Below are 24279 nucleotides of genomic sequence, written 5' to 3'. Positions count from 1 at the left end.
GCAGTAAAAAAAGAAGAAGGAAAAAAAGAGCGGGGCTCGGCTGGGAGAGGTTGAGCCTGGGGCAGACGGGCGGTGGCGGCGATGGAAGAACTTACGGCGTTCGTCTCCAAGTCTTTTGACCAGAAAGTGAAGGAGAAGAAAGAAGCGATCACATACCGGGAGGTGCTGGAGAGCGGGCCGCTGCGCGGGGCCAAGGAAGCTCCCGGCTGCGCTGAGCCGGGCCGCGACGACCGCAGCAGCCCAGCAGTCCGGGCGGCCGGCGGAGGCGGTGGCGGCGGAGGAGGAGGCGGAGGCGGAGGCGGAGGAGGCGGAGGAGGTGTAGGAGGAGGAGGAGCAGGCGGAGGAGCAGGAGGAGGGCGCTCTCCCGTCCGGGAACTGGACATGGGCGCCGCGGAGAGAAGCAGGGAGCCGGGCAGCCCACGGCTCACCGAGGGTAACGGCCCAACCCCCGGCAGCGGTTCCCTTCCCCACCTTCCCTACTCCTCTCCGACCAGAGAGAATCCCGAGGCCCCGCGGGTAGGGGTGGGGAGAGACGGGACTCGGTGAGGGCCCATGGAGCCCAGCTTTGCAAGCTAGAGTGATGGCGGAGGGTTGGAGTCCGGTGGTGTGCACGGTCGTGGGTGGGGGCCGAGTGTGAGTGGGTGGGGAATTTGCGCGCGACCTTCGCAGATGCTCCGGCGATTCCCATTCCACCAAAATGTATTTTTACCAGTTGAAGATGGGCCCCGCAGCCTCGACAGCCCCAAGGCAGAGGGAAGTTTGTGAGGCCGAGCTCTGAAGACCGGGGTGCTGGCTACGACTCAGGCAGACGGCCAGATTAAAACTAGCATCTAGCTCCGAGTTTTAGAAAGGGTCGCCCACGGGCTTGGGCCGCCACTAGAAACCCCTCGGATCCACTCCAAGACCGTGAATCTTAGGGGCCCAAACTTCCCTTTCTCATTGAGCTACAAAGGTAGAATGTGGTCTAGGCATGCTAAAATCTGTGCTGTTTCTTCTCCCAGATGGTGCCTTTAGGTTCCTTTTTTGGGATTTTTGTTTTTTTTCCCCCTATATTTACACACTTTCTTTACTGCTTCGCATAGTCCAATGCTGGTTTTGGGGTGGGGGTGGGATCTCCCAGAGAAGTGTTAGAAAGTAGTTTTATCTAAGTGGTGGCGCGTCCTGCACCAATTCAAAGGAGTTCAACAATAAAATTAATTTGGCACTTGGTGCCTGCAGTGGACTGGTGTGCTGCCATATTTTTCCAATTAAGAAAATATGTGGCATGCGTAGAATCACATATTTAAGCAAGCAATTAAGTTGTTTATAACACGGTCTGTTCCTGTTTAGGCCATTAAGTGGAAATTTAGGGGCAAAATAGAGACTATATTAAGTCTATTAATCAACTTGAAATTTGGACATCTTTGCCTTTGAAGCTGCAAAAGTTTGAAAGGCATCTATCCACTCTGTGAATGACACGAAATAGACAAAGCATTCTCACCCCTTTGGCAGAGTCTAAAGGGTGTGTTTTCATATTTAAATTTCACTGCACTATCTGTGTAAATATGTTTCTATTCAATTGAACCCGAATATTTACTACAGTGTCCACTTCCTTCTCAGAAGGACAGATGTCCACAAAACGAATTCTGAGAACTAGAAATGCAGGCAACACTTAGGATCACCGCAGCTATAGGGCCATTCTGGGTTGAAGTCGAGACTCTTCTCCCCACAAACCTGCACCTCATACTCCTAACATTGGGGAGCAGTGGCTGTCAGGAGTCCCAAAGCAGTCCCCCTACCCCGCGCGTGATTCCACCCTCATAGGCCCTGGGCTCTCCAGCGCGCCATACGGTGAGGTTAGGGTCTGAACCCTCGGCGGGTGTAGTCGCTGGGAGTAACTTTCAAGCTCAGGGCCAATTTTAATTTCTCTGCAGACCGGAATTACACAGCAAAGCTCGTCTGGAACTGATGTTTAACATCCATTAGTACTCAGAAATTGGGGTTGAGAAGAACTACAAACCATCTCGACTATCCAAACTCAGCCTTGACACGTTAGAAGTCGAGTCACCGACTCGAGCGCAGAGGAGGAAGGTTCTAGAGGGCAGTTTAGATTGATAGGCTCCCTGGCTCACTGCCCCTTGTTCGAAAAATAATGTATCCCTCGAGTGACTCTGTATGCTCAACGCTCTCAGAGCTCCTGTTTTTAAAAGGAAGGACAGGAAAGTATCAACGGATGTGTGCAAACCCAGAGCAAAAAAATGCATATTTTATTAAACATCCGAGCTGCTGGATGCATGAAAAGGCTTTGAGCAACCAATAGAAACCGAGGACCGCGAATGTTCTGCTTGAACCTGTTGATCTCTGTGGGTTTAAGCATTTAGGGTCGAGTCTGCATTTCCACAGGGGAGAGAGAGGAAGAGACAGAACGGCGGTGGTTCCGCGGGCCACTGAGGCTGGTTTTCCGCCTTTTGCCTGCTGGCCCCGCGTGGGCGGCGAGTCCTCCAGTCGCCAACATGGCGTGGCCGCTTGTTTTCGGGCAGCCTAGGTCCGGGATAGGGAATAGGGACTGCGGGGCTGTCTGTGGGGCTGCCCACGGGACTTGCCCGAAGCTTTGGAGAGGCGCAGGGCGGCGGGGGAAGCCACTCCCAAAACCGCGCAGCACCGGGGGCTTGCTCTCCCGCCGCGACCCTTTGGCCCAATTGTTTCCTAATTAGACCAGCAAGTTTGCAAGAAGCAGGGAGTCAGCAGCAGTCACAGCTGGCGGGAGAAGGGCCCAGTCCTCTGGGATGGCTGGCAGGAGAGGCCAGTGCGTGGCTTCACCGCGCCCTTCTGCCTGAACCGCGCTTCGAAAGCAGCCTGGCGCGGCGCTTTTGATTTCGGTGCGTGTTTAGAAGAGAGTGAATGCGTGAGAGGGTGAGTGGAATAGATTTGGGGCTGGTGGAGGTGGGCAGGAGACGATGGGGTAGATAGTGAGGCAGTGAGCTGAGGTCACAGATTACGGAGGGGAGTTGAATTCCCACCCTGCCCTACGTGTCCACCCAGACTTGACCTTTGTGCTTCTGGAGGAGCCTCTTCCTCAGGGCGAAGGGGAGGGGGCAGCAGCATCCCCATTTCTTTGAGGCAAACCTGGTGATGGGATTTATGTTATTTTTGTCCGTGTGTGTGTGTGTGTGTGTGTGTATGTGTGTGCGTGTGTTGGTGTTGGTGCACGCGCGCGCATGAACGCATGTGTGGCCCCGGCCGTGGTGCCCCCTCCAGTGTCCCCGGAGCTGAAGGATCGAAAAGAGGATGCGAAAGGGATGGAGGACGAAGGTCAGACTAAAATCAAGCAGAGGCGAAGTCGTACCAATTTCACCCTGGAACAACTCAATGAATTGGAGAGGCTGTTTGACGAGACCCACTACCCTGACGCCTTCATGCGCGAGGAGCTGAGCCAGCGACTGGGCCTGTCCGAGGCTCGAGTGCAGGTACCATGGCTGCAAGGAGGTTGAGGATCGGCCCAGGGAGTGAAGGGGAGAGAACTTCTGGAGGTGGGGAGGCGACCCAGGGTGTTGGTTCATATGTCTGGTGTGAGGGCAGAAGGAAAGGGATGTTACATTTCCAAACTAGATTTCAGTCCTGTCGCCCCCCTTTCTTATTCCCTCCCAACATATGTTCCCAGCAGAAGAAAGCTGTGCTGGGCTTGCTCCCAGAGTTTCTATAAACCACACCCCCCTCGCCTAGTGCTGGCTTTAATGTGGTTTAATCCTAATGGGCCTACTTTTATAAGCCTTAAAAACAAAATCCCACAGAAAACGTTTTATCTCTGGATGCTTTAAAAGTTACAACGGGTATTTAGCTCGTGCGAGTTGGGTTTCTCGAGGGTCTGCTTCTCAGGGTCTAGATTTGCCAAGCGGATGTACCAATTAGATTTATAGATGTACAGACTATAAAGTAAATTAGTAACTGTTAAGTGCAGAAATTTACAGTCTGCTGGTAGCGGTCGATCTCAAACTGTGTGTGAAATGGAGGAGAAACAAATGGATTTTGGTCACTCTTTGTTCACACATTTAACCAAGGCAGCGAACCTGAACCTATAGAAACTAGATTTTAAAACAACCACCTGCATATCTTAATATTAGCATTTTCAAAGTCTGACCCTAGCAGGTGTCATACTTGATAAGTTCAGATTGGAGCTCATTTTCTTTACTGGTTATGGAAGTGAATGTAATAACAAACATTGGCTATGGGGGCATTTAAAAGAAAAAAGAAACACATACTCATTTATGTGCATTTATATATACATATATCCTCCCAGGTTTATGGAGAACAAATTTAAATATTTCAGATAGTATTTCCGCTCAAATAATAAATTAGAAGAAAATGATGGTCATTATTTGTTTGAACACATGGAGCAGTTTTAGGCCCTGAACATCTGCAGCTGTTACAAAGTATGGCTGTAACAGATACTCCCTGGGTCTCTGGGCGCAGAGACCACCATCTGCAGCAAACTATACACAATTCTTATGGGGCTTCCCCAAGTCTTGTAATAGGATCAGGACAAAAACAGAGCAGTCACGTTGAAGGGAAAAAAGTAATAATAAGCTGCCTTGGTCATCACAGCATTAACAGCACGGCTTTCTTTTTAAAGCCTCTCCTGCTTTCCTCAGTACACTGAGATCTCTAGAGACTCAGCAATCCCTTAAAGACGTGGTCATCATTATTATAGTTATGAGTATTAATACTTCAGTTCAATTCTTTTAGGGGAAAAAAAGAGGCAAGAAGCCTCAGGCCATGTGAGTTACACAAAGGACAACACCCTGGCACAAAATTCACCCTCCTAGTATCCTAAACGGCAGGGGAATTTTTGAAGATTTACGGTGGTTATGACGCTTGCTTTTACAAACCTAATAGAACTAGCTCTCAAGCAGTATTTTACCTTCGTGTGTTTTTTAACATAAATTTGTAAAACTGTCAATAATGTTATATTGTTGAAACTCGAGAATAAAAGTAAGCTATGTTTAATTTTTTTTTTTTTAAATCTGTCATACTTCCCCTAGAAATTGGCAAGTTTATTTTAAAAAGTAGTATATGGGGAAGGATCGTATTCAGGAGTGACTTGATTCACTTCCTCCTCTCCCCCAATCTTTCTTTCTTTTACTAAGTGAACTTTACTGTTTATCTGTTTTGTCATACTTCTGTTTATATTTTAGAGCTGTTTTCTGGATGCTTCTCTATCACCCTAACTGCCAGCAGTAGCTTTTTCTATGGAAGCAAATTAGATTATCATAATAATGGCACAATTATTCTGCTACTGTGTTATAGTCGGCTGCATAGAGGAACAGAAAAATCCTAAACTTCTTTGTAGTGAGGCTTTTATGACACTAATTACCTCTCCCCCATTCCTAATGTCACCCCCCCAAAAAAAAGCCCCAGAGTCATTACTTGCTTTGGCATTTGGTTTTTCTTGAAGATGAAGCTAATTAATATTACAGGCTATTAATGAGCACATTCTTCTCACGTCTTACTGGGCAAACATCTAAACCCATTATCACGTTGGTATCAGGTATCAGGGAGAGTTTTAGGCCTTAGGGACTCTGTAATGTGGAAAGATGAAACCAGGACTAATAGTAATTTATCAAGAAACACTTTGTCTTGTAAAAAGTCTATGAATTTGTTTTTATTTTTCTAATTCATTGACATTTTCACTTTGAAAATTCAGACTGTTGTATATAATTGAAAATTTGCTTGCTGCATCTTCCACATGTTGTCTAAATCCCTACTTTTTCTCTTCTGTCTTCTCGGAATTTTAAATTTTGGGATCATAATATCTAGGTTTTATTTTTCCCCCCTCCACGTTGTAGGTTTGGTTTCAAAATCGAAGAGCTAAATGTAGGAAACAAGAAAACCAACTCCATAAAGGTATGCTTCTCATACAAACAACATTTGATATTCAAAGTAAAAGGAGCACTGGAGAATACTGTTATTACAGAGAGTAAGAGAACTTCTCAAAGATGATCTGTGTCCTTCAATTAAGAATCTTTTCCAAAGGCAATTAATTAGTGTTCTAAGGATTTAGAGTAAATTAAATGTATTCTGTTTACCGCATAAATTTAGAAATATAATAGCTCAATTCCAAAGGAATTCGTTCTATCCTGGTACCATTTGGAACACTGAAAAATAGTGCTGAAGCTTTAACCTCATATTTCTATGTCTTGTTCCCCCACTTTTACAGGTGTTCTCATAGGGGCTGCCAGCCAGTTTGAAGCTTGTAGAGTCGCACCCTATGTCAATGTAGGCGCTTTAAGGATGCCATTTCAACAGGCAAGTACATCATAGTTTCAACCCTTTCATAACTGCAAAAAGACTTAGGTATTTGCTTGAACTGTTGCACATCCCTTCTCTCTGAGTCCCAAAGATGGTGTATGGGCAGTTGGACACTCAGTTTTAAGATGATATAGTGGACCCACTCCCCTTTAAAACTTCATATAGTATCAGGGCCCTGCATGCCTAGCACTTTCTATCCTTATCAGAACCCACAGGGTGTAACTGGTCCTTTAAAAATTCACTAAAGATTGCACACATGGGAAGAGGAAGGAAAAGTCCTTTGATGACCACTTTGTCAGATCTAATGCAGAGGTTAGTTCTAAACTGTTTCTAAGGCAACCTTCTAAATATTTTTTTTCCAGGAATTTTCTACCACTTAGTCATATTCAATGTCTCTATCAGAAGATAAATAAATAAAAGTCCTCCCAACACAGACTTGATTTTTCTAAAGGTCTTTCTTTAACCAAAACTTCACCCCTTGTAAAGGGAAGCTTTGTCTTCCCAGGGATGGTCTTCCCTTTCTTAACTGTAAAGAAACCTCTAAAACTACATTTTTAAAAGACAGCCGGCAGCAATGATTTAATCCTGGGAAATTTTAAAGCTCTGAACTTCCGGGTCTTCCAATTCTCTAGCAATCCTTTTTGAAGGGAGCCTGACCTCCCCCACCTTTAACTGGGAACCTGCATGGCGTGAGTGTGATGTCCTGAGTTAGTATCAGTTGCCAGTGCCCTGGTCTGGGAAGACACCTGGTTGCACCCATGTATTGAGTGTTAGTGCTAGGGAGCTTGTACCTCTCTTGGCGCCCTAGGATTCTGGCACCCTGCAGTGTTGGGCTTTTGAAGTGAAAGGTAATGAAAGAAAAGCAGAGAGGAACCTTTAGAAGGAAAGCCTTACTACTCAGAATGTGAAGCCAAGTTCAGCACCACCTGGAAGATAGTTAGAAATACAGAACACCCTGCTGTTGTTGTTGTTAAGTGCCATCGAGTCGGTTCCTACCCATAGCGACCCTGTACAGGGTTTCCAAGGGTGTAAATCTTTACGGGAGTAGAAAGCCTCATCTTTCTCCCGCGGAGCGGCTGGTAGTTTCAAACCGCTGACCTTAAAGTTCGCAGCCCGATTCATAACCACTACGCTACCAGAGCTGCCCCCCAAAAACCAAACCCACTGCAGTCGAGTCCATTCCAGCTCAGGAACCAGAATGTGCATTTAAACAAGATCCATAAGAAATTCTTATGGCAATAAAAGTTGGCAAAATTGTTAGCCAATACTTTTCAATAGTGGGAAAGATGAAATAACTTCTCTAAGTGACATTGGAAAGTTTTGTAGTTTGATCACTGGCAATTCATTTGGGGGTTTTACTACTGGGGAAAGTGGGTGTAGGATAGGCAAGGGGTTAATGGCTCCAGATCTCAGTTACTATTGTTACTATGAGAAGGGTGAGTTTTTAACATAATAATTTGTTGCCCTTTCTTAAACCCAGCTCCCCAGGGGCAGCCACGTTTCTACAGATGGGGGTTTCCGGGGTACAGAATAAGCCCACATTGAGTGGGGAAACCTAGGTCACTGGAATATCCTGTGGCGCCCCAGATTCAGTAATAGGCTGAGAAGGTCACTCTCAGGGCAAGACGCACAGCCAAACAATCCCTTCCCTTCCCCCCACCCTGTACTTCCCCCCCCCCCCCCCCCCCCCTGTACCCCCCCCCCCCCAGTCGAGCTGGACGCCGTTAATGCTCTGTTTCTATTCTCGTTGTCACCCTAGGATAGTCATTGCAACGTGACGCCCTTGTCCTTTCAGGTTCAGGCGCAGCTGCAGCTGGACAGCGCCGTGGCGCACGCGCACCACCACCTGCACCCGCACCTGGCCGCGCACGCGCCCTACATGATGTTCCCGGCGCCGCCCTTCGGACTGCCGCTCGCCACGTTGGCGGCCGATTCGGCCTCTGCAGCTTCGGTGGTAGCTGCAGCCGCTGCCGCAAAGACCACCAGCAAGAATTCCAGCATCGCCGATCTTAGACTGAAAGCCAAAAAGCACGCGGCCGCCCTGGGCCTGTGACGCCAACGCCAGTGCCAACGTCGCGCCTCCGGCGCGGCGTGCAGCCTGCACGCCCTCCGCGTCCAATGCTTCTCCGTGACCCTCCGGCCTCTGCAGCCGGCCCTCCAGCCCCACAGCCTGCCTCTGCCCACTTCCGCACCCGGCGCTTAGAGGGTGGACTCAACGCGGACCTGCATCCCGCTAGGCGCCACACACCCCTTCCCCCCCGGGGGTCTAGGATTCGACTTCGTAGGGGCGGGTTTGGGAAAGTCTGGAGAGAGACAGGACAAGAAAGCGCTGAGCGAGTGGAGTTGTGGCTCTAGGCAAAGCTGCAGCGATGGACTTTGGCATAGAAATAAAAACCCTGTTATTCAAAATGAGCAAAAACAAAAACAAGCGAACAACAAAAATAGAAAAGGCAAACCAGAGAGAAAAAGAGAAAGTGAACTTATTGCTATTTGGCAGAAGCTGAAATCGGAGAGCGAGCCAAGGATCAAAAATATTTTAAAAATTATTTTATACATTTAGAAACATGGAAAAATAAACCTGGACGAATCTAGAGAGAATGGGCGAGTTACCAACTTAAAGTATGTGTTTTTAAAATGGGTTAAGAAGGCAAAACAAACAAAAAAAGAGGTATACTTATTTAAAGAATTAAGATGAATAAAAGTGCGCAGCTGGGAAGTTCACAGGTTTTGAAACTGACCTTTTTTCTGCGAAGTTCACTTTAATACAAGAAATTTGATAAGAGAGGCGGGCCTCCTTTTACGTTGAATCAGATGCTTTGAGTTTAAACCCACCATGTATGGAAGAGCAAGAAGAGGGAAGACAGAACAAAAACGAGGCGAGAGAAAAAAAAGCTAATATAAAAAATGATGCCACAAAGATTTCTCTGAGAAATTATATCGGCAAAACTGTCGGGACTGCTGACAGAAAATCCCGGTTTGCATGTTATTTGTATTCCATTGATGGTGTTTCCCCCTCCCTCCTCCCTACCCTTCTTTCACTTGCACTCCATTTTCATCCTCAGTACAAAAAAAACAATACCCAAAGCGTCTGTAAATTAATATATGAGTATAAATATATATAATTTGCCCCCTCTTTGGTCCTGGGGACAAAAGAAAAAAGTCGGAAGGGGAAATATTTACATTCTGATTGTCCCAAGAAGACGGAGGAAGAAAATACAGGGAAAGGAAAAAGAAAACAAGACCAAATGAAATAATGAAGGCACAGCGCCTTGCAAGGTGCCTGACACATACTAGGCGCTCAAGAAATGGTAGTCCCCTCCTGATGCCCTTTTCTTCCATTCCCTCTTGCTGGTTTCCTGAAGTCCTATTTAAGGACAGTGCTTTATTTTCCCTCTCTAGCCCATCAACTTCACCTTAACACCCAGCTAGATTAGATACAGGCACTAGATTTGTGTAAAATATGTTGATACACACGAACAAAGTTTATTTTGGCTATAATGTGTGAACTGATGGTTGACTTTCAACATTTCATTTTATCTCACAGGTGTATTCAAGTAATCTTTTTGTTGTTTGTTTCAATTCATGTAGCTATTTAACCTGGGGTAACCTGGACTAAGCAAACTGTATCCCAAATCTCTAGCAAGCATCCTTAGTTGTCGGTTTTGTTTTGTTTTGTTTTTTTTATATTTTTTTCCCTTTTAATTTACAAGAAAGAGGAAAAGCTCTACTCATTGAACTTTGGTATGCGGTTGAGCTTTGTAACTATTTGTTCTCCATGAAAACAAACTTATTTATATTTGCCATATTTTTTCTAGTGTATTAAGTTATTTTAAAAGAAAGAAGATGCTGTTATTCCATGACGTGTTGTCGGTACAAAATGTTTTGGTTTGACTTCTGTTAAACTTTTTAAAGAAGTGCCAAGCTATTAATTGAAGACACTTTGCGATCAATTGAATGAAAATAGTATTGTTTCATTTGATGGGTTCGCGTCATCTTTGTTCCTGTTACTATTAAAATATCTGGGATAGTCTTACCTTCTTCCTTCTTGATGAATGTGTATCTGTATCTCCAATGTACCAACTTGGGGGGTGGGTGGGGGGAGGAGGGAGCATTGGCCTCTGCTCCCATGTACTGCAGTCAAAGGGCCACGAAAAAAGTGTCTGATGGTTCTCGCTAGTTCTGTGCGCATTTTCCCCTCCATTTTATCCACCCAGCATAGAAAGCGGATTGACTTTATACCAAATCAATAAAGAAACAGGTATAAAGTAAAATAACGTAATATAGAATAACCTCCGTCCCCCAGACGGACTGACTCCTGTTCTTCGTTTACAAGTTCATCATTGGAGTTTATTTGGGGAACATGATGCGAGGAGAAGAGAAATGGGATCACCCGTTTCCAAATTCACTTAGATTTGGTGTGGACATTTTTGGCATAATCGACACTCCACCCCAAGAGTGTTTCCGGAGTCCGCCGGGCGCTGCTTTGGAAAAGGAGGAATGGTTGTGAAGTAGGATCGGCGGGATTGGGGGAATTGTGAAGGCCGGAGCCCCTCACCAGTTTTAGCGCTTTGGATCAAGCAGCATTTTTTATTGGTTAAATTTAGGAGAAGATCGAAGCCAGGACGATATTTGGGAAATGCCGATCTTTGTAGTTCTCTGAACATGGAGGGGGCTCCCCTATTCAATCTCTTCGCCCCCTTCTCCTGGAGTAAATCCCACTGGTAAAGAATTCGTAAAGGGGCTGCCTGCTTTGGGGAGAAGGTGGATAGAGACAGTGCAAACGCTGGCCTCCGCCGACCTGAGACGCGCTCTTCCATTCCCTCGCCAGCTCTAGAGAGAAGGGGCCCCTCTGCGAATACTGGGGCTGTCGCGAGCGTGTCTCTCGACAGGAGAACCGAGTCAACCTGGGTGCAAACCCACGCCCTCCTGCCGGGCTCCCTGTCGTCCCAAGTGGCCCTCACTCGCCCATGTGGCCGGGCTCGCGCTCCGAGTGGTCCCTCGGCCTGGACGTGGGCAATCTGTTTAGGTCGGTCCCGCTGAAAGGGCTCGGGCCTTGGGCCGCGCTCCTTCTTTACGGGGATCCTCGTGGATGAACCCATGGCTTTCACAATAAGCCTCTGCCCTGGGGTGGGGTGCGCTCCGAGTGGTCGCGTGGCCTGGCCCGTCGGCTCCAGGGTCCGACCTGCGGATCCAGCCCACCTCTAACCCCGCTCGACAGGGGCTAGGGCTGTATTCAGACGACCCCGAGGCAGGTCGGAGGTCACCGAAGTAGAACCAGAGCTGGGGCGATGGCGCTGTGTCCTGGGTTTCCAGGGAACCCCAAGGCCAAAGGAGGCCGGTGCGTCCGGCCGGGCCTTGGGAGAGGACAAGGCCTACTTGGGCGTGGGGCATGGAGCGTGCAGCCAGACCCAGCGCGAACGGTTGCAGAGTCCTGGACAGTACCTCCTGCGGCCTCGCCTCCTTCAGAGCCCGCTCCCCAGAGGCGCCAGGAGAGCGCCGCCTCCAGCTGCCCAGCGCGGCTAGGTCCCTGAGGCCCAGTCTTTCTGGAGCGCTGGGCCCAAAACCCAACCAAGGGCGCCTAGGTGTGCAGGGAGAGCTCCTGTGAGCCACCCTGAGAAGAGGTCAGAGGAAGCCTTCCTTCACTTTATATTCAAGAAAGGCCCAACATGCATGGTCTTGGTGGAAACTCAATAATCATAATAAATAATTAATAAAGGACTCCTGTCCCTTCACCTCTTTCAGGGCGTGCAAAGAAGCCTTTCTGGGCTGCCAAATCCATGATTGGGGAAAACGGAGTGAAATGAGATTATTCAAGACATCATTAGTGTTAAAGACCCTATGGCCCAGTAAGATCGGAGGCTTTTGCCTGAATAAAGCAAAACCAAAGCCATTGCCCTAAAATTGACTCCGACTCGGCGACCCTATAGGACAGAGTAGAACTGACTCATAGGTTTTCTGAGATTGTAAATCTTTACAGAAGCAGCTTGTCTCAGCTTTCTGGAAACAGTGACTGGTGGGTTTGAACTGCCAACCTTTGCTTAGCAACCCTTTGTTTGAAGCTGAAATGATATACATCTATTCCTGGCTTCCCCCTAGATTTATAACTTTTAGATCCTCAGCTGGTAATACTTTAGTACAGTGCACTGTTCACATTTTGGAACTATTTTGATTTCTGAAAATGCCTTTTTTGCTTCAGAGACATGGGATCCTGTTATTTCTTCACAAATCAGTTTATATCATAAATTGCAAACATTTGCAATAAGATCTCAAGAGTGTTTATTTTAGGTAACCTCAAGCACTTGACTATGTAAAACACTAGTACAGAAAGTCTGGAAAAACATTTTAATATGTGTGAGAGAATTAAAGGATCACTCCTTTTCATCAAGTAAACAAAGCATTTAAGATTGTGTTGATTATCAGTCTCTCAATTTTCAAAAGTCTTACAATGGACCATTAATTTTAGGATCATTCTGTGCAAAAATAATTACTAAAGTTATATCCTGCTTTAATGAAATGTTCTGGAGTAAAAGAAAATGGCATTCTATCTTGGGAAGTGGGTGGTTGTTTCTTAATGATACATTATTTTAGATTATCTTAGTTCAAATGTAAATAAAAGTCAGCTAATTCCAATAGGGAAAAAAAAAAAAAAAGCCTGAAATGGTTTCTTAATGCACAGTTAGAATAGTTAGTCAAAATGCATTAAAGCAGCATCACAAAACCCAGAAATAATAAATGTCACTTTAATGAGAGTGTTAACTTATGGATAATTTATTCAAGGTAGTTTTTACATTTCACATGGACTGTCTTATTATGACCTGCCTGACTACTGGGATGCTTGTTCTTCAAAATCTAATTTATATAGGCTCTGGATATACATAATTCATAACTCCTGTTGATATATGTATACACACCCCGAATTTTAAATCTTTACAATATGTTTAGATGTTTACTAGTATGTTTTCAAGGCGACTGAAATAAAAGCATAAGAAGTGTTTTAAACATTATGTTGAAAGCAAGTGCTTGCCTTTTGCATACACAAAAAAATTGTTGAAAATTTAAAATTAAAAAGGGTTAGATAATATTTGGGCACAGATACAGAGTGAGTACTGAAACATTTCAGAAATGGAACATTTTTGTGTAGCAAATAAAAAAATCTCCAAGAAAGATTTACAGATGTGAGCTTATAACATTACTGATGTCAAACCTTTTATGTGTCTAATTCATGAAACAAAACTAAAAATCCTCAAGTCTTGGGATATTTTGTTTGGGGTATTTTATATGTCTGTCAAGGTAAGCATTGCATATGCCTTCAGTACAGGAAAATTTAGTATAGTACTTACATGGAGTCCTATTGGCATGAGGAAAGCTTTTAGAATATCAAATAAATCATATGGGTAGGAGTAAACACCATCCCCCTTTTTGCCTTGTTGAACAACAGCTCACATGTCCTTAGCAAGGCTCCTTTGTAGACTCTTATTCAAACAGAACAGTGTGGAGTTAAGAACAGAACACTGGATTCAAACCTTGCTGCAGTCATTTACCATCCCTGCACGTTTGGTCATGTTACTTAACCTTTCTGTGCCTCGTTTTCTTCATCTGTAAAATGGCTTAAGACTAATATCTACCTGATGGGACTGTTAGGATGAAATGAATTAATAACTATAAGGCCCTTATGCCGTGTCTTACACATGTAGAGTGAGCACTGCATAATATTATAATATTTACTTTTAAACAAGGCGAATCAGCATTGCTCCTTGTAATAAAAAAAATCAGAAGATGAAAACAAAGTAGAGCAAGAAAGATATTTTTTCTGTTGTGGGTAAGAGGAAAACACAACCTACCAGTTTGAGATTCTAGCCAATTGTTTAACCTTATCTGGAGGATGTGTCAAATGTCACAATGTAGATAGGGTCTTTCCTATAAGAACAATTTATAAATTGTATAGTACTATGTACAGAGTGTGGTGGTTTTGTATGATAAGCACTGGACTTTGAACCACAAGGTCAGAGGTTTGAGCCCACCTAGCCATTCCATGGGAGAAAGATGAGGCTTTCTGCTTCTGCAAAGATTTGCAATCTCAGAAAGTCCATACAGGGTCACTGTGGGCTGGAACCAACTTGATAGTACTTAACAGCAACAATGAACATGACAGCATTGCTACTCTGCCACACATAGCTAATAAAGTGACATAGAAGACATGGTCCCTGTCCTCAAGTGGTTTATCACCTAAGTGGACACAGTTCATAAATGCATAGAGTAGTGTAAGGTAACATGTGCTAAATACACCTGCTGAAAGACATCCGGACAATTATATATATCTGACTGGCCGTATAGCATATGTGGGGCATGTTGCCATGTTTTTGGAAAAGGAAACTTCTGTAAAAATGAGTAGCCTTATCAAAGAATAAACGAGCGACACCCAGAGGCTAAGAAGTGCACTCTGTTAAAACTAAACATCTACCATGTGTTGGCTGTAGTTTATGTTCCACTTCACTATCTGCATTTTCCTTGTCTGTGCTTGTTTATGAGCATTAGCAGTAAAATGCCAAAAGATGCAAAGTCTTCTGACCAAGGATCTTTAATAGCAACTGAGAACCACATATAATAGAAAGGAAGAAACGATTTCTATTGTAAAGACTTGTAAGATGAAGAATTGAATCTTAATTACAGACTAAATTAAAAGAGATCCCTTTCTAATGCCTAAAGTTAGATATACTGGCTTCATATTTTCTATAATATCAGTGAAGTGTATAAGATATTTTTTGCCTGTCTTTATTTGGGAATCAGTATGGTATCACAGTTTGTAACTAATCTTTAGAGGCTGGTGTTCCTGGGTTTAAATTTCAACTATACTATCTCTTAGATGTGAAGTTTTAGGCAATTTCTCAGCTTATCATAGTTGTCCTCTTCCTGGTGTCTTATAATGACAACTTTCATGTAGTTGTGATGATCAAATAAAATATGTAAGTTTCCATAAATGTACTTCTCTGTTCTATTATGTTCTCTTCAAATTATTGTCAGATAGGGTTTTAATTAACCATGAGATATGCCTGTCACCAAAAGCAGTTTTGGAAAAATTTGAAGGGTAGAAAGCATCAAAAGACAATGGAGGGAATATACAGAGTCACTGTACCAAAAAGAAATGGTTGATGTTCCACCATTTCAAGAGATAATATATGATCAAGAGCCAATGACACTGAAGGAAGAAGTCCAAGATACACTGAAGGCAATGGTAATGAAAAAGCCTCCAGGAATTGATGGAATACAAATTGAAATCTTTCAATAAACTGAGGCAACACTTAAGGTACTCACTTATCTATGTCAAGAAATTTGAAAGATCTGGCCAACTGATTGGAAGAGATCTATATGTGTGTCCATTCCAAAGAAAGTGACCCAACAGAATGTAGAAATCATCAGACAATATCATTTGTATCACATGGAAGTAAAATTTTGCTAAACATAATTTAAAAATGGCTGTAACAGTACACTGACAGGGAACTGCTAGAGGTTCAAGCTGGATTCATTCTAGGACGTGGAATGAGACATATCTTTGCTAATGTCAGATGACACTAGGCTGAAAGTAGAGAATACCAGAAAGATGTTTACCTGTGCTTTATTGACTATGCAAAAACTTTTGACAATACAATCGTGGCAAGCTATAGATACATTGTGGAGAATGGATATTCCAGAACACTTAGTTGTGTTCATGAGAACCTGTACATAGACCAAGAAGCAGTCATTCTAATAGAACAAGGGGACACTAAATGGTTTAAAATCAGGAAAGGTGTGCTCCAGGGTTGCAGATTTTCACCATACTTATTCAATCTGTATTCGAGCAAATAATCTGAGACACTGTATATATGAATAAGAATGTGGCATCAGGATTGGAGGAAGACTCATTAACAACTGGGATATGCAGATGATAGAACCTTGCTTGCTGTAAACAAAGAGGATTTAAAACACTTACTGGTGAAGACCAAAGACCATAGCCATCAGTCTGGGTTGTACTTCAATGTAAAGAAAACAAAAGTCCTCACCACTGGACCAGTAAATAATACCACAATAAATGGAGAAAAGATTGAAGTTGTCAAAGACCATTTTGTTTGGGTTCACACTCATGGAAACAGCAGTCAAGAAATCAAATGACGTATTGCATTAGGCAAATCTATTGCACAAGACCTCTTTAAAATGTTGAAGAGCAAAGATATCAGTTTGAGGACTAAGGTGCTCCTGATCAAAGCCGTGGTATTTTCAATACATTCATCTGCAAGTGAAAGTTGGACAATGAATAAGGAAGATCATAGAAGAATTGATGCATTTAAATTATGATGAAGAGTATTAAAAGTATCATGGACTGCTAGAAGAACAAATGAATCTCTGATGGAAAAAATAAAGTTAGAATGCTCCTTAGAAGCCATGATGGTAAGACTTCATCTCTCATACTTTGGATATATTATTAGGAGGGACCAGTGCTTGGGAAAGGACATCATGCTTGGTAAAGTGGAGGGTCAGCAAAAAAGAGGAAGACCCTCAACAAGATGAATTGGCCCAGTGGCAGCAGCAATGGGCTCAAGCTTAACACTGACTGTGAGGATGGTACAGAATTAGGTAGTGTTTTCTGGTTTGCTATGAACTGGCACCGCCTCAGTGGCATCTAACAAACAACAACAGTATGCATCTTCATTTCAATTCCTTAATGTGAACATTGATTATGTATATATTTAATTTTGTGGTCTGGAGTTTGGAGTAAAAAAATTTTTTTAAGATAGCTTTTGATAGAGTATGACATTAGATGGAGTCCTGGTGTGGTGCTGTAGAATAAGCACTGGACAGCTACCCACAAGGTCAGTGGTTCAAACCACCAGCTACTCCTTGAAAATCATATACAGGGTCACTATGATTCGGAACCGACTCCATGACACTTAGCAACAACAACAACACTGACTTTAGATCAGTCTTTTTATATAGAGAAGGCTCTACCTTTCTCCTTGATAAATCAAGGATGTTCTTAATGCTGAGGTTACTCAGTGCTTCTGACCTTCAGTCCTCTGTGTTCCGGAATGTCAGCATACAAATTGAGCCCTGGCATTAACTCTCTAGTCACTTTGATATTAGATTGATTGTCCTTCTGTTGCATATTTATTGAATACATTTTTTATGCTTCCGTGCTAGGGAAGAAGAAAATAAAATACCCTTGAAAACGATTTAAAAAAGTCTATTAACCTATCCAAATTTTCACTACTTATGCTACATTGTGTTTTATATAATGTTTACTGGCATTAGTGGTTTAAAATGTAATTACTTGTCTTGTGTGCAATATATTTATTTATTGAAATTCTCACTTGTCAGCAGTTATGTTTCTTTTAAAGTTATATAACTTCCATTAAATCTAAGTCTTGCTCAATGTTCATGTAAATGGGTCCAGGACACTCCCTGGGGGAATTGGAGGCCTAGGCCTCCTTCCATCATTTTTATACAGGTGAAATTAAATGGAAATAACCAACAAGGAAAACCTTGAAGAGCCCAGGAAGTAGAAGAGTGGAAGGAGAGAGCAACTCCTTAATTTCCTGTGATGAGAATAAACCCTAAACCCATGTCATCTAGTCAGTTACAACTCATAGTGACCCAGTATTGGGTGTCTGAGGCTGTAAGTCTTTATAGGAGAAGCCAGCCTCCTCTTTCTCTTGCATAGCCATTTGTGGATTTTAACCAATGACCTTGTGGTTTAGTGCTGATCCTACAGTGTTACAAGGGTTCCTAAGGAAATAGAATAGGCAGGTCTACCTTCTAAAGATGCCTACATCCTAATTTCTGTTGCCTTTGAATATTCTAGGTTACATGACAAAGGGTAATTAAGGGTGGACCATAGAAGAATTGATACATTTGAGTTATGGTGTTGGAGGAGACTATTAAAAGCACCATGGGCTGCCAAAAGAACAAACAGATCTATGTTGGAAGAAGTACAGCCAGAGTGCTCCTTGGAAGCCAGGATGGCCAGACTTCATTTTTCATACTTCAGACATATTATCAGGAGGGACCAGGCCCTGGAGAAGGATATCATATTTGGTAAACTGGAAGGTCCCGGAAGAAGAGGAAGACCTCCAACGAGATGGATTAGGACTGTGGTAGCAGCAATGGGTGGCAGCAAAAGGCGTAGTGACGATTGCAAGGTTGGTGCAGAACTGGGAGGTGTTTCTTTCTGTTGTGCATAGGGTCTTTATGATACTGACTTGATGGGACCTAACAACAACAGATCTGTGGCTGTATGTGCCTTTGAATGTTTCAGACTCATAGTGATCCAATGCACAGTAGCACGAAACACTACCTGATCCTGTGCCATCCTCACAATTATAGTGATGTTTGAGCCCATTGTTGCTGTCACTGTGTCAATCAGGTGACCTTAAAATAGGGAGATTATCCAAGTGGACCCAATGTAATCACAAGGACGTTTAAACGTGAATGAAAGAAGCCAAAGAAGAGAGTCACAGGGAGGTGTGACTGAAGAAGAATGGTCAGAGGGATGCACTTTGCTGGCTTTGAAGATGGAGGATGGCCACTGGAAGCTGAAAAAGGCAAAGGAAAATTTTTCCCCCAGAGACTCCGGAAGGAAATGTAGTTCTGCTAAACCCCTTGATTTCAGCCCAGTCTAACCCATGTCAGAAAGGTAAGATAATAAATTTGTGTTGTTTAACCCACCAAGTTTGTGATCATTTATGGCAGTAGCAATAGAAACTAATGTAGGAAGTTTCTGAGCTTTTTATATGGATAAGAACTTGTGGTCATTCTTGATTGCCAGAACTTTCTAACTTGGCCCCGTAGCAATAGTCCTCCAAACCTCAGGGCAGAATGGTGTGTCCTGCTCTGGAGTTTGCTCTTACTCAGGTTGGCAGGTCAGTCCTCTCTCTGCAGTATAGCATTATTCTGGATGTCGCTAAGTGCTACCCAGTCAGTTCTGACCCATAGCGACCTGTGTAGAGTTTTTGAGGACTGGCTGGTGAGTTTGAACCTCAGACCTTGCTGTTCAAACCAATCTTACATTATCCAGCAGCACCACCTCAGGACTCCAAGTCCAGCATGTTGTTGTTAAGTGCCATTGAGTCCATTCTGACTCATAACAACTCTGTATAGGGTTTCCAAGGAGCGGCTGGTGAGCTTGAACTGCTGACCATGCAGTTCAAACCGACCTTGCAGTCCAGCACATTAACTCACAGTGACACACCAGGACTCCCAAGTCCAGCATGGTCCCAAATAAATCTCTTATTATGAAATGAAGCTTATAGAGGACATCTGCACAATCATGTATATTGCTTTTGAAAAGCAAGTTAGCACTGCAAATCCTTGTCTTCTTCTCCTTCTTGTTTTTTAAAAGTTCTTATTTTAGTGTTTCATGTAGAGAAAATGATTGCTAGTTTTGAACTCTGAAGCTCTTTGCTAATGCACTGAAAGGAAACAGCTTGAGTAATTTGAGATTGTCTTTCAAGTTGGTCAAGGTGGAGAGTAGTGTGGTCTGGGGTTCCCAAAGCCCAGTGGACCTTTGACCTTTTTTGTTGAAACTATTGATCTAGGCTAATAGTAAGCACCAACTGTATTGTTGGAGGAGTTTGTGGACCTGCTGTGCATGGTTTCTCATTGATGCTCTGACTAGCACAGAGGATAGTTGGTTCTTCTTGTAGTTTTCCAGAATCAGGGTAGGCAGTAGGATAGATGTGTTCTAACAATCAGGGGGAGATTCATTTCTGGAACGTTTGCAGTTGTATCAGGGACAAAGCAGTGGATCCTGGAACTGGGCACAGAATTCATTATATCTTTCAGATCCTCTATGTCATGGACTCTGCTCATCAGGTAAGAATTGCTGACTAACCTAATCAATTCTGAGGTTCATGAAGCAGTACAGTGGAGTCACCCACATTCTACACATCTACCTCCCCGTGTTTCCCCTCCCACCTAACTGGGTATAGAACGAGATAAACAATAATTCTGCTGGTATGAATGCATAAAGAGGCTGGGTGTAACTCCTTTTGACCTACTGAAATGTAGGCTACTAAAGAGCAAAGAAAATTCTCCCCCAAAGTACCAGTTCCTAAGACCCTCTTCTTATTAGCTCCTCATCACTTAGGGGAGAAATGTTATTTTTCACTTATCCTTTGGGAAACACATATTTTTGTTGTTGAATAACTTTCCAACTCTTCCAGTGTATTCTTTTGTCTTTCTCTTCTCTTTGAAGCCTAGCTGCACATAACTTATTTATTTATTAATTCATTCAATAGATAATTATAAAATATCTACTATGTTTCTTGGCCAGGAGACCTGGTGTGATGCTGTGGGTTAATGTGCTGGACTTTTAAGGTCGGTTTGAATTGCAAGGTCAGCGGTTCAAGCTCACCAGCTGCTCCTTGGAAATCCTATACAGCGTCCCTATGAGTCGGAACTGACTTTATGGCGCTTAACAACAACAACTAATGTTTCTTGGCCAACATTCATTTGTCAGTTTGTCATTCTGAGGTGGCATGTGTGTTTCTGTGTGCTGGAAGCTGTGCTACTAGTTGTATAAATATCACAGGGTACCAATAGTGGTCAGGTTTTAGTGGGACTTCCAGACTAAGACAGAATAGGGTGGAAGGAGAGGTAGACCACTTTTGAAGGGTTAGCCACTGAAAACCTTATAAATAGCCAAGGAACATTGTCTGATATACTGTTGGAAGATGAGTCCCTCAGGTTGGAAGGCATTAAAAATACTGAGGAAGAGCTGCCTCTTTTAAAAGTAGAGTTGACTTAATGACTTGGATGTAGCAAAGTTTTGAAACCTTCATTTACTGATGAGGCACAACTCAAAATGAGAAGAAACAACTACAAACAGCCATTAATAATCATATTATGAATAAGAAAAATTGGAAGTTGTAAAAAACGAAATGGATAATGCATAAAGATTGATATCCTAGGCACCAGTGAGCTGAAGTGGACTGGTATTAGCCATTTTGAATACAAAAATTGTACTGTTATTGTGCTGGGAACAACTCTAAAAGAGTATTTCAAGATCTTGAAGTACAGTGATATCTGTGATAGAATAATATCATATGCCTACAGGAAGATCAGTTAATACTACTATTAATCACTAAAGCCAATGATAAAGAACTTGAAGAATTCTACCAACTTTCTCAGTCTGAAATTCATCAAATATGTAATCAAGATATATTGATATTTACAAGTGATTGGAATGTGAAAGTTGGAAACAAAGAGAAAGCATCAGTAGTTGGAAAATACTGCCTTGGTGATAGAAATAACATTGGAGATTGCATGATAGAATTTTGCAAGATCAACAAATTATTCATTGCAAATAACTTCTTTCAACAACATAAAGTGCGACTATATGCATGGACCTCACCAGATGGAATATACAAGAATCAAATTGACTACATCTGTGGATGGAGAAGCTCAATATCATCAGCCAAAATACAGCTAGGGGCTGACTGTCTAACAGACTATCAATTATTCATATGCAAATTCAGGCTGAAACTGGAGAAAATCACAAGTACATTAAATCCAAAATATGACCTAGAGTGTAGCCTAGCTGAGTTTAGAACCATCTCAAGACAGATATTATGCATTAGACACTAATGACTGAAGACCAGAGAAGTTGTGCAAAGACATCAAATAACATCATACATGAAAGCAACAAGTCATTAAAAAGACACGAAAGAAAGAAAAGACCAAAAGAAGAGACTGACTCTGAAACTTGTTCTTGGACATAAAGAAGCTAAAGCAACTTGAAAAAATGATGACATAAGAGAGCTGAACAGAAAATTTCAAAGGGAAGTTTGAGAAGACAAAGTAAAGCATATAATGAAATGTGCAAAGATCTGGAATCAGAAAACCACAAGGGAAGAATATACTTTGCAGTTCTCAAGCTGAAACAGAAGAAGATATTCAAGTTTCGGGTTGCAATGTTGAAGAACTCTATGGGCAAAATATTTAATAATACAAAAAACATCAAAAGATAGAAGGAAGGAATACACAGAGTAACTGTACCAAAAAGAATTAGTTGATGTCCAACCGTTTCAAGAGAACATACGATTAAAGACCGATGGTATTGAAGGAAGAAGTCTAAAAGCTGCATTGAAGGCCTTGAAGAAAAACAAGACTCCAGGAATTGAAGGAACACCACTTGAAAGGTTTCAACAAACTGATGCATCTCTGGAGGTGCTCACTTGTTTATGCCAAGAAATTTGGAAGTCAGTGATCTGGCCAGACGATTGGAAGAGATCCATATTTTTTTGTGCTCTTCCAAAGAGAGGTGACCCAATAGAATGCAAAAGTCATGGGACAATATCATTAATAATACATGCAAGTAAAATTTTGCTGAAGATAAGTTAAAAACAGCTGAAACAGTATAGCAACAGAGAACAATCAGAAATTCAACCTGGCTTCAGAAGAGTTTAACTGGGGATGTCATTGCTGATGTAAGATGAATCTTGACTGAAAGCAGAGAATACCAGAAAGATACTTACTTGTATTTTATTGACTATGCAAAAGCATTTGAGCGTGTGTACCATAACAAACTATGTGTAACATTGGGAAGAATGGGAATTCTAGAACACTAAATTGTGCTCATGAAGACTAAGAAGCAGTGGTTAGAACAGAACAAGGAGATACTGAATAGTTTACAATCAGGATAGGTTTGTGCCAGGGTTGTATTTTTTCACCATACTTATTCAATTGGTAGGCTGAGAAAATAATCAAAGAAGTTGGAATATATGAAAAAGAACGTGGTGTCAGGATTGACAGAAGATTCATTAACAACCTGTAATACACAGATGATACAACCTTGCTTGCTGGAATTGAAGAGGATTTAAAATACTACTGAATATCAAAAACAACAGCCTTCAGTATGGATTGCATTTCAGCATACAGAAAACAAAAATCCTCACCACTGCATCAATAAATCACATCATGATAAATGGAGAAAAGATTAAAGTTGTCGAAGACTTCATTTTATTTGGATCCATAATCAATGCTCATGGATGCAGCAGTCAGGAAATCAAATGTCTAGCATTGCATTGGGTAAACAGGCTGCAAAAGGCTCTTTAAAATATTAAATAGCAACAATGTAAATCTGAGGGTAAGGTGTGCCTGACCAAGCCATTGTACTTTCAATCACCTCATATGCATCTGAAAGCAGGACCATGAATAAGGCAGACAGGAGAAGAACTGACGCATTTCATTTATGGTGTTGGTGAAGAATATTGAAAATACCAGAGCAAATCTGTCTTGGTAGAAGTAAATAAGAATGCTTCATAGAAACAAGGATGGTGAGGCTTTGTCACTCATATTTTAGACGGGTTTCCAGGAAGGACCAGTCCCTGGAGAAGGTTATCAAGCTTGGTAAAGTAGTGATGTTTATGTGCTGTGGAGTCGGTTCCAACTCATAGCCACCCTGTACATGGTTTCCGACGCTGTAAATCTTTACTGGAGAAGAAAGCCTCATCTTTCTCCCACAGTACAGCTGGTAGTTTCGAACTGCTAGCCTTGCGGTTCGCAACCCGATTCGTAACCACTACACTACCAGAGGTTCAGCAAAAAATAGGAAGACATGATTGATTGACACAGTGGCAGCAACAATGGGCTCAAACATAACAACTGTTGTGAGGATAGGACTGGGTAGTGTTTCATTCTGTTGTGCATCTCTATGAGTCAGAAATGACTCAACAGCATTTAACAACATATTTCTTAGAAGGACTCCTGGTGGACCAGGGTCTAACTGAGAGGTCCATGCTTCAAACCCACCAATCACTCCATTGGAGAAAGATGTGGCAATATGCTTCTGTAAAGAATGCAACCTTGGAAATTATGGGGCAGTTCTACTCTGTCCTATAGGGTCACTCTGAGTTGGAATCAATTTGATGGCAATAGGATGTCTCTTGGACTCCTTCTTCTTCTACTTCAACCAGCCAGACTATGTTTCTTTGACTTCTTGAAGTCTTAACATTGTTAGAGGCA

General features: G+C 42.7%; 1 protein-coding gene across 3 annotated transcripts; it reads left to right on the top strand.

Moving 5' to 3' along the window:
• Nucleotides 1-81: 81 nt before the first annotated feature.
• SHOX2 (short stature homeobox 2) lies at nt 82-8338 on the top strand. Of its 3 annotated transcripts, XM_006861770.1 has the most exons (6): nt 82-451; nt 969-1034; nt 3238-3446; nt 5823-5880; nt 6194-6282; nt 8045-8338. In XM_006861770.1, exons 1-6 carry the CDS (start codon nt 82-84, stop codon nt 8336-8338), a joined length of 1086 nt encoding a protein of 361 aa, XP_006861832.1. The 3 variants fall into 3 exon arrangements, with proteins under 3 accessions (XP_006861832.1, XP_006861834.1, XP_006861833.1); XM_006861772.1 differs by lacking the exon at nt 969-1034 and having other exon boundaries at nt 82-433; nt 8081-8338; XM_006861771.1 differs by lacking the exon at nt 969-1034 and having other exon boundaries at nt 82-433.
• Nucleotides 8339-24279: the final 15941 nt, after the last annotated feature.

This window comes from Chrysochloris asiatica, unplaced genomic scaffold, assembly GCF_000296735.1.
Source record: "Chrysochloris asiatica unplaced genomic scaffold, ChrAsi1.0 scaffold00043, whole genome shotgun sequence".
Lineage (NCBI taxonomy): Eukaryota > Metazoa > Chordata > Mammalia > Afrosoricida > Chrysochloridae > Chrysochloris > Chrysochloris asiatica.
This window is presented reverse-complemented; position numbering and strand designations above follow the sequence as displayed.